Source organism: Anolis carolinensis, chromosome 6, assembly GCF_035594765.1.
Source record: "Anolis carolinensis isolate JA03-04 chromosome 6, rAnoCar3.1.pri, whole genome shotgun sequence".
Taxonomy (NCBI): Eukaryota; Metazoa; Chordata; class Lepidosauria; order Squamata; family Dactyloidae; genus Anolis; species Anolis carolinensis.
The window spans coordinates 18,528,425-18,539,614 of record NC_085846.1 but is presented as its reverse complement, the minus strand read 5'-3'; the positions used below and the strand labels follow the sequence as shown (position 1 = coordinate 18,539,614).

Here is an 11,190-nt window from a genome sequence, read left to right as displayed (position 1 = left end):
ATGAGCACCGCCTCCAGAAGCCGGAAATGAAAGGAGAAGCCTCTGCCTTTGTTTGTGTTTGTGTGTCTCATTGTGTATGACTGTAAAGGCATTGAATGTTTGTCTATGTAAGTAAATGCTGTAATCCGCTACAAGGCATTGAGTGTTTGTCTCTGTAAATGCTGTAATCCGTCCCCTAGGGGAGAAGGGCGGAATATAAATAAAGTGTAATATTATTGTTATTGTTGTTGTTGTTGTTATTTCTCACTCTCTCTCGTTGCTGTGGATTTCATTAGAAAACAAGAACTATCTGCAAAGCAGGATAATAATCCAGAAAATATATCCTTTGCAGACATTAGAAATAAATTGTCCTTCCTTTACAGTTTCCCAGTCCTGTAATGAATGACCAGCCCTGATATTTATCACTGTTCATAAATAATGACAAAACCATTTCTTCCTTGAAGCCAGATGTTTTATGATCTGTAGTATGGGTCTTTGTGCCAAACTACATTTCCTGTTCTTTTGTTAAAGCTTTACATTTGATGGAGGTCATCGTAATGTTCATTACTGTGGTATTATTTACAACTCAGGTACCCTCAGGCTACTAGAAATGAATTGACTCAATAAAAGAAGGCAGAGCTCTGAGTTTAAAGATCTGAGCAAGGCTGTTAATAATAGGATCTGTTGCAGGTCTCTCATTCATGGGGTTGCCTTAAGTGAAAGCTGGCTTCACGGCCTGAGACCACTGCTTAATTCATCCCGGAAATGTAAAGTTGTTCCTTTCATCTTGAGCTTGTAATCTGCATCAAATGCCTCCTTTTGAGCCACTGTGAAATAATTCTTCCAGTCTCCAACTTCACCTGATGCAGAAGAGGAAGGAGAAAAAGGATTATACGGTAAGAGGCTGCAAAATGCAAGTGAAAACATATCCACTTTAGATGAAAATACAGCATGGCTTTAGCCTATATTTTATACAACATAAACTTTTTTAATAGGAATGGATAACAAGGATTAGTTCTCTAACCAAAGGTATACCTTATTTTGAAGTTGAGAAACATATGCCTCCCCATCTGTTATACTGTTGTTAGGGTATAACAACACTGTAGTAAAGGTTTTCCCCTGACATTAAGTCTAGTCGGGTCCGACTCTGGGGGTTGGTGCTCATCTCCATTTCTAAGCCAAAGAGCGTTATCCATAGATGCCTCCAAGATCATGTGGCCAACATGACTGCATGGGGCACCGTTACCTTCCTGCCGGAGCGGTACCTATTGATCTACTCACATTTGCATGTTTTCGAACTGCTAGGTTGGCAGAAGCTGGGGCTAACAGTGGGAGCTCACCCATCTCCCCATATTCGAACTACCGATCTTTCAGTCAGCAAGTTCAACAGCTCAGCAATTTAAGCTGCTGAGCCACCAGGGGCTCCTAGCTACACAGTAGAATAATGCAATTTGACACCACTTCCTGGTAAACAGCTGCTGCAATAAATCACTCTGACCATGAGGTCATGAGTTCTAGGCCAGCCCGTGGAGGATGAGCACCCGTCAATTAAAAATAAAATATAGCCCCTGCTCGTTGCTGACCTAGCAACCCGAAAGATAGTTGCATCCATCGAGTAAGAAATAAAGTACCACTCATAAAAGTGGGGAGGCAAGTTTAACTAATTTACAACATTGGAATGAGGAAGTGAGGAAGTGCCATCAGAGTGGATGATGAAGCTGCTGCTCCCCCCGTGGCCAGAATCGAACATCCCCTCAGGAGAAGGTGAAATTGCCTCTGTGTCTGTCTGTTGTCTCTGTCTCGGTTCGATGTGTTTATGGGCATTGAATGTTTGCCCTATATGTACATAATGTGATCCGCCCTGAGTCCCCTTCGGGGTGAGAAGGGCGGAATATAAATACTGTAAATAAATAATAAATAAGAGTTGTAGCTTAACATTTTTAGCCTTCTCCACCAAAGACCGCTGCAGCCGCACCAAACTACAAATCCCAGGATTCTATAGCACGGAGCCATAGTAAGTGATGTCAAACTGCATTACTTCTACAGTGCAGATCAGTGGTTCCCAACCTGTGGTCCATGGACCACCAGTGGTCCGTAAGAACCAAAATTTGGTCTTTAGCCTCACAGTTACTACACCGTTGCAATGAGAGTGACTGGTCTCGTGAAACCTTCTTATAGTGCTGAGGCAACAGGGATGTTAGGAGGGGAGAGGCTGACTACCTATGAAAGGCACAACAAGCCTCCTGACTGCTGCTTCCCCTCCTCCTCCCTCCCCCTGAGCAGAGCCATTCCATGTGGTGCCTGGAAGCGGGGGCGCCTTGGTGTCTTCGTTTTTAAGCCTGTTCCTGGGATTATTTAGGGTGCTGATTCAGAAAATTGCATTGGATAGACCACATTGGCTAGAGATTATTAAATATGGTTTTCTGTGGGTGATCATATGGTAAATACTGGTAGTTCTGTATCTGAAACTAGAGCTGATGTGATATATCCAATGCAATTTTCTGAATCAGCACCTCAAATAACCAAACCAAATCTAAAGTTGACTAAAAACTGATTAATAACCCTTTAGGTACTAATATTAGAGAGTGGTTCCTAGTCAACGAAAGGTTGGGAACCACTGGTGTAGATGCACTGTGTTTTCCATCATCTCTCCTCAATGGCTATGCTAAGTAAAGCAGCAGGATATGGAGAGCCACACATAACCTAGCACGAGTTGTCCAGTTTAGCTCTGAAGGGAAGAGAGGGCAGGGCCTTGAAGTTGTCCATAATAACAATGGACAACAGACTGCAAAATTATGTCTTTGAGGCAAAGCAACTGCATGAACATGGGCACACGAATACACAAACCAGCCATTTATGAGTGAACATCAAGGAAGTAAAGAATACTTGCATAATTTCTTATTCTGATGAGGCATCTGTTAAAAAAATGGCCAATTGCCATGGGATTTAGTTGTTTTTTTGCAAAAGAGAGGTTTATATACTCTCCCAGGTTTCATGAAGAAACCAAACAATATTTCATGCAGGAAACAATGTATTTTGTGCAAGCAAAATTGACAGGCTATATACGTCAGAACTGGCTCCATTATATAAATATGTTTTGGTTTTGTGTATAATATCTGGGACATACCTGAGCACAGAGCCTCAAAGTCTTTCTTTTTGGAACTAGCCTTTTCCTTCCAATCCTTCCATATTCCTATATAGCAGGCATGGGCAAACTTGGGCCCTCCAGGTATTTTGGACTTCAACTCCCACAATTCCTAACAGCTGGTAGGCAGTTAGGAATTGTGGGAGTTGAAGTCCAAAACACCTGGAGGGCCCAAGTTTGCCCATGCCTGCTATATACAATATTCTTTAAGGAAGTAAGGATTGAGCATCAGGACAATATCTTTTGGCTGCCAGTATTGGCAGCTCTATTTTGTAATATAGAACAAATAAGGAGCTAAATTGCACTTTGGTTCCCATTTTTCCCCCCTCCACCCAATTTTAGTGTAGATGGATGAATTTCCACTGCTAGAAATCATGCTTTGAGAATAACAATAATATTCACCTTTCCTCATAAATTTGCCTTTTGCCTTGTCAAAGATACAGTCAGGGACAGAGCTGTAATTTGCCATTGGGTTGTCCTTCATGACCTGGAATGAAGTGTGATGGACGATCTTTTGAACGATTTCTTCAGGCAGGTCAACTTCAAGGAAATTCATCACGCGACGAACCTCCTGGGCCAAATCCTGATAGAAACATACAGAGGAATCTTAATGAGAAAAAGAACAGAACATACTAGATGTGATGTCTATATAGATATGACTGGGACCACCCTTGTATTCCTCCCATAGTATCCTTCTCCTTGCTCTGCCTTCTTTGTTTTGTCCCAGCTACAGATTACACTACGTTGTCGAAGGCTTTCATGGCCAGAATCACTGGGTTGCTGTGAGTTTTCTGGGCTGTATGGCTATGTTCCAGAAGCATTCTCTCCTGACATTTCACCCGCATCTGTGGCAAACATCCTCAGAGGCGGTGAGGTCTGCCTTCTCCCTTCAAGTGCAGTGCCCAGAATTGGACACAGTATTCCAGGTGTGGCCTGACCAAGGCAGAATAGAGTGGTAGCAAGACTTCCCTGTATCTAGACACTAGACTCCTATTTATGCAGGCCAAAATTCCATTGGTTTTTTAAGCTGCCGCATCACATTGTTGGCTCATATTTAACTTGTTGTCCACAAGGACTCCTAGATCTTTTTCACATGTACTGCTATCGAGCCAGGTGTCCCCATTCTGTATCTACAATGATTCCGCTTTAACTGCCCTGGCAACATCCTACAGAATTCTAAGGTTTGCAGTTTACAGTGGGACACATACTGCCAGGGAAACCTGAATGGAAGAATACTTCTGTATACCAATAAGAAGAATCCTGTGGCCAACCAGGCGCCTATGGAAAGTCCTCTGGGCATGCGGAAAGGGACACAGGACATATTTTTGGACATATCCAAAGCACTACAGCCCCAAAACATTTCATATCCCCTCTCTTCCCTGAACAACTCACCTCTTTCATATCTTCATAGAAGACATACAGGATTTTATGTTTTTCTTTCTCATCCCAGTAACGTCGGACATGATCATACCATGAGCCCCAGGCAACTGAGTGGCGAAGAAAGCAATTAAACAACTCAATCAATCAAATGGAGAAATCCTATGTGCACTATCTGACTATAAATGTATCTGCAGTGGAGCCCTTGTTCGCTGTATGCTCTTTTTTTTTTAGATATCCAGCTGGTTTCACTGATATCAAGTAAATACCTGACTTTTTATTAAAGCCTCTGGAATCAAAAATGTTTCCTTGTGTGTGTGTATCATCTATCTATCTATCTATCTATCTATCTATCTATCTATCTATGGTTCCCAACCTGTGGTTCGTGGACCACCAGTGATCCCCAAGAACTAAAATATGGTCCACGGCCTCATGGTTACTACACCGTTGCAATGAGAGCGACTGGTCTCGTGAAACCCTCTTATAGTGCCGAGGCAAAAAGGGATGCCGGGAGGGGAGAGACTGACTACCCATGACAACAAGCCTCCTGACTGCTGCTTCTCCTCCTCCTCCCTCCCCCTGAGCGAAGCCATCCTATGTGATGCTTGGAAGCAGGGGCACCTGGGTGTCTTCATTTTGAGGCCTGTTCCTGGGGTTATTTGGGGTGGTTTGGGTGGTTTTAACCAGGTGCCCACTTTTAAGCATTAAAACATGGCCAATCAAACTTTTTAATACTTAAAACAATGTTTCACACTCTTACTATAATCAGAATTCTTTTTTCATTAAAACATTAATACAAAAACCTGGTTTAAACAAAAAGCATAAAGCAGTTTTTGGATTTTTTTGAACTTATTTTCCCCATAATAGAGACGGGGGGGGGGGGGATTTTACATTGTTTTAATTTTTTAAACTGTTTCAACTTATTCAACTGTTTCAATGTGCTTTTGTTATTTTAAATTATTTTGTTAAATCTCAATTTCTTTAAGTTGTCATTTTTTTTTTGAAATCTCACAGTATAGAATGGGATATAAACATTTAATAAAATAATTAATATAAATAAAATGATCAAACTCAACTCTCAGATTAAATGGGCACTTTTTGCTCTGCTTTTTAAAAAAATAAATGAAAGAGAAATCATGCTTTGGAATGTGAGACCATCAGTTGTGGTCTCAAAAAGTAACTTTTCCCAGCTCTGCTCTATGTGTGTCTGCATTGCCCAGCCAAGGTGACCTAACCTTTTCCTTCCATGAATTTCTTAATGTAGCCCTCCCATGGCCCCGGTTCTGGCTGTGTCACATTCATCTGGTCAAAGAAGAAATAGGAAACCACATTGTCCTTGGCATTACGAGCCACGTAGATCACCTGTAAGGAACCAACAGAAGATAAATCACATATGAACCAATAGACCAGAACTGAAGGCAAATACTGAGGGAGAAGTGTGGAAAATAATAGGATCACCACTTACTTTACAATTGTTTTCCCAAAAACTTTTAGGAACAAGTTGGAAGGGGAGGTGGGTTTTGATCACACGAGGAGATGGGGCATTCACCAGGTAACTGACGCCTAAAGAAGAACTAGAGGAGAGTTAGTCCAGCACTTGTGGAATTAGAGCAGATCTGGGGAAAGTTAGTTTGTTTTGGACTAGAGCTCTCAGATTCTGGAAGGTTTTGTCCAACTATATATCCTTTCTCAAGTCCAGGGTGAAAAGGTTAGGCTGGGTCTTTCTTGAGTTACTTGCCCTTGGGATTTCTGGGCTCACCTGAAGGCACAGGGGGTGGGGAGCAGATCTCTAGGAACGGGATCCGGATATATGTGGGGGCTCGACGGGCCTTTTCCACATCACCCCTGGCAAGGATCAAGTCAACAATTTCTTGCATCCATGTGGTACCTGGAGGTCCAGAGAAAGAGAAACCACAAGCAACAAGTAAGCCTTTCTGCATAGCGAATTTAGGATAGTATCTGACCGTGTTTATTATCCCAATTGCAATCAAAAGCTATTACTACATGTTATAAAGGTGGCCAGGTAAGTTCAGGAATAAAGGCTTTGAATATCCGAGGGCCCTTCCACACAGCCATATAACCTAGACAATCAAGGCAAACAATACATAATATCTACTTTGACCTGCGTTTTCTGAGTCCACACTGCCATATAAACCAGTTCAAAGTAGATAATGTGGGATTTTATACAGTTGTGTGGAAGGGGCCTGAGAGACAAGTCCAAAAAAAGCAATTGTCCTTATGCTTCTTCTAGATTTTTTGCAGGTAGGTGGAGGCAGATATTTGATTTGATTCAACCATCCTCTTCTCAGATCCAACTGGTGACTCCCAAGTTACTAGGGTGGTGAATCCACTGTATGTTTTAATCTGATCTTTAAATGAGTTCTAGATGTTTCTGAACCTATTAGGAAATTCAGATCATTTACTTGGATACTCTCTTTCAAGTTCAAATTAACACCCACAACAGGTTCGCTGAGATAGAAATCAGCCTCTTTCTTCCAGTCTTAAACAGAGTTGATAAAGTGATACTTTGACTCTTAAGTAGTAGATAACACTGTGTAACAAACTTTTCGTTCCTGGGTTATATATGTCATTTCCTAATTGGTTCTGTCATAAAAACATGGGAAAAGTTTATTGAACTGCAAATACTTTGTGTTTGCGGGACATCCTGCAGCACATATTGCTATAGTTTTTCAATGAATATCTCATAGAGTGTCAACCAATGTAACATTATTTGTGGCAGCCAAAAAAACTAAGTTTCTGGATTATAGCAACTACTTTCAAAGTAAGTACCACACAATTAAACAGGAAATAACAAGTTCAAAACAGGAACAGATTTTTTTTTTCAAATTGTGTTACATAGTGTAATATTTATGAGCCCTAATCTTATGCAAGCATAGTTACTCAATGCCAGCGGAAACACACAGCCATGTAACCCAGAATATCAAGGCAGATAGTCCACAATATCCACTTTGAACTTGGTTATCTGAGTCTGCACTGCCATGTGGATTTTAATATGGCAGTGTGGAAGGGACCTAAAAAGCAAAATCACCTTGAACACAATAATAAAAGTAATGTGTTGTCGAACCCAATAAAAGTAATGTTTTTATTTTATTTTATTTTTTTAAAAATTACAAAATGAAAAATTAGCAGTCTTCTGTTTTAAAACAATTAATTTCCTTGCTATTTGATCACTTGTTCTGTGTAAAACATGTAACTGAAAAAGTCCCGTCCCCCCACCCCAAAAAAAGGATTATTATTTTAGGTTTTGTTGTCATATTTTGTTCTGTTCTTTTTTCCTTCCCATACTTTAAATTTGTTTACTTGCAGTATGTAATCTGAGGTTGAGCTCTGGAGGATTTATGACATTATGTTCATTCTTAATAAAGGTCTACTATTGCCCTGTTGTGGGTTCTCATTATAGTCAACCCATGGTACATTTTGTACTGTTCCAGAAATGTTTATGAAAAGAACTACGAACCATGCCTTGGAAAAAGCAGTCTTGTGGTATCTTCTAGTCTAACAAATTTATTTCAGCATACTGTCTTTTGTGAATCACAGACCACTCCATGCTTCCTATGGGGTATCTACATGAAAAGTGTAGCCCATAAAAGTTTATGCTGGGATACAAGGTGCTACAAGAATTACTTATATATACCCATGTAGATGTCAATCTTATGTATAAGTCAAGGGCAGGATATGGGGTCAAAATTATGGATTATGATGTGAGCCATGGCTAAGTTGAGGGTAATTCCACCGAGAGGGGAAAACATCAGTGCCAACTCTGATGGAACCCAGCTGTCCTGTCCATCTAGGCCAGCGGTTCTCAAACTTTTAAGCAGAAAGTTAGTTCACCTAGTTTTTTGGGTTGTTCTTTCGATGAAAATTTCCAGACTTACACATGAGTATATACTACGTTTCCTTCCTTTTTTATCTTGAAACACTCACATTGCTGTCTCTTTACCAATCAAGTGAGCAATCCTACAGCAAAACCTCCCTTAAAAAAAGAGAGGAGGTAGCCTTCAGAAATCTAAAGACAACTTAAAATTGCTTCTGAGTTTTCACAGTCTCTTACAGTTGAAAGGGATCACAAGGGTTCATCTGATCCGGGGCTTCTTAAACTTTTTCCACTTGTGACCCCTTTCTAACAGTAACATTTTTACACAAGTATATAAATGAGTTACAAAAAATTAATGAGTAAAAGGTAAGGTAAAGGTTTCCCCTGACGTTAAGTCCAGTCATGTCTGACTCTGGGGGTTGGTGCTCATCTCCATTTCTAAGCCGAAGAGCCGGCGTTGTTCGTAGACACCTCCAAGGTCATGTGGCCGGCATGACTGCATGGAGCGCCGTTACCTTCCCGTCGGAGCGGTACCTATTGATCTACTCACATTGGCATGTTTTCGAACTGGTAGGTTGACAGGAGCTGGAGCTAACAGTGGGCGCTCAAGCCGCTCCCGGGATTTGAACCTGGGACCTTTCGGTCTGCAAGTTCAGCAGCTCAGCGCTTTAACACATTGAGCCACCGAAGGCTCCAAAAATTAATACAGTAGAGTCTCACTTATCCAAGCCTCAATTATCCAAACCTCTGGATAATCCAAGCCATTTTTGTAGTCAATGTTTTCAATATATCGTGATATTTTGGTGCTAAATTCATAAATACAGTAATTACTACATAGCATTACTGTGTATTGAACTACTTTTTCTACCAAATTTGTTGTCTAACATGATGTTTTGGTGTTTCATTTGTAAAATCATAACCTAATTTGATGTTTAATAGGCCTTTCCTTAATGCTTCCTTATTATCCAACATATTTGCTTATCCAACATTCTGCCAGCCCGTTTATGTTGGATAAGTGAGACTCTACTGTATCATGATATTTTGGTGCTAAATTCGTAAATACAGTAATTACAACATAACATAACAATACGCAGGTATTGAACTACTTTTTCTGTCAAATTTGTTGTATAACATGAAGTTTTGGTGCTTAATTTGTAAAATCATAACCTAATTTGATGTTTAATAGGCTTTTCCTTAATCCCTCCTTATTATCCAACATATTCGCTTATCCAAGTTTCTGCCGGCCCGTTTAGCTTGGATAAGTGCGACTCTACTGTACTTACAATAAATCAACATTTGCAAGGCTTGCTAAACAGACTGATTTTCCATTTTTTGGAGTACAGCTGAAGTATTTTCCACAAAGTCTACCATAAACACTGCATGTTGTTGCTAACAGATTTGTGTAAATGTCTAGGTGGCATTCAAAAAACTTTTCCTGTTGCCAAATTTTTCATGACCTCAACCTTGAGTAAAGGGATTTGGACCCACAGTTTAAGAAGCAACCTCATTCCTTTACTCCTTCCTTCCTTCTTTGAGTCTACTTGTCTGTACTGCTCTTCTTCCCCACACCCCAGCACTAAATTTCCCATTTTTGTATCTCACCTGCTTTGGGATATGTGGAGATGAGGAGATCATCCGGCCGTGCCTGGAAGTTTTCAATAGGATCCCATTGTTGAGCGATGGGTTCCATCAGGGGGATTCCATGGACCAGCCTCAAGGGATACCTATAGAAGACCTCCTTATGATTGTACATGCTTTCAGTGTAGTCCTCGGCTTGGCTATCCATGGTGTCCCTTCAAAGCTGAGCTCAGAAGGTTTTGGTTGTGATCTTTCTCAAAGTCCTTCTGAAGTCACGCCTGAGATTATTTTTCCGGAGCTACCGTTTTCTTTGTTCTTTTTTCTGTTGCTTCACATATCCTTTTGGCCCGTTTCTCTGTCCCTTATGTAAGCTGGAGGACAGCATTAACCTCAATTGCTTCATGTAGGAAAGTTCAATATCAGGACACGCCTTTGCTTCTGTCCTTTCCCCAGCCTACACTTTATCTGTCAACTGGAGTGAAGAGAAGGGAAATAAAAGCTAAGCCAAAGAAATACTCCCATATTTACATTCTTATCTGTCACTCATTGCAATATCAAAATGTCACCTTAAAGAAGTTGCAATTTTTTCTTCGCCCTTAACGTCCTAGTTTTTTCCCCAAGAAATGCTCCTCCGAAACCTGTTGATTAGTTCGTCACTAAACTATTACATTTTTTTCTTGCCTAACGGAACTGGGAGACTTCCAAAAAGGAAAGGAAACAGCTTGCCAGCAGTCAAGCCCAGTCTTGGCTCAACATTGGAAAGTTGTGAAACAGCAATAGGGATTATAACAAAACAACAAGAGGGTTTCTGAGTAATACAGAGTGTACTTTTGCAAGTTCGAGTGGGAATTTAACAGAGCTTGGCAGTGGCCACTTGTTACTGCTATCAAAGGGCAATGAATCTGCTCCGTGTTTTAGTCTGAATTTTAAAAGAGCTACCCATGGTGCTTAACCCTATTCCTAGTACAACATTGGGTTCAGACTAAAGCATGGAACCAATTTCTTGTCTTACCCATCCCGGCTGTTGGAAATGCAAGAAGGCTTAACAGCAAAGAGTTAAGGATACCTCACAGTGGGCAGCAATGATAGGGAATGGGATAGATAGTTTGAATGACCTTAAGTTGGCACCACTAGAAGTGGCATGATTGGGAACCTAGGAATTGTAGTTTGGTGTGGCAACAGCACTCTTTGGCAGGGAATGCTTGTACTGCTCCCAGGATTCCATAGTATTGAGCCATTGCTGTTAAAGTGGGATCAAACTACATCAATTCTACAG

At 40.8% G+C, this 11,190-nt stretch overlaps 1 protein-coding gene across 2 annotated transcripts; it reads right to left on the bottom strand.

Annotated features, from left to right (window-relative positions):
• Positions 1-429: 429 nt before the first annotated feature.
• On the bottom strand, positions 430-10,625 carry LOC100555684 (sulfotransferase 1B1). 2 transcript variants are annotated; one of them, XM_008117523.3, is made up of 8 exons: positions 10,481-10,625; positions 9,939-10,386; positions 6,261-6,389; positions 5,967-6,064; positions 5,737-5,863; positions 4,517-4,611; positions 3,527-3,707; positions 430-839 (listed from the first exon to the last, which is right to left on the bottom strand). In XM_008117523.3, exons 2-8 carry the CDS (start codon positions 10,120-10,122, stop codon positions 709-711), a joined length of 945 nt encoding a protein of 314 aa, XP_008115730.1. In that variant the 5' UTR covers positions 10,123-10,386; positions 10,481-10,625; the 3' UTR covers positions 430-708. The 2 variants fall into 2 exon arrangements, with proteins under 2 accessions (XP_008115730.1, XP_003225326.1); XM_003225278.4 differs by having other exon boundaries at positions 9,939-10,619.
• Between the last annotated feature and the right edge of the window lie 565 nt (positions 10,626-11,190).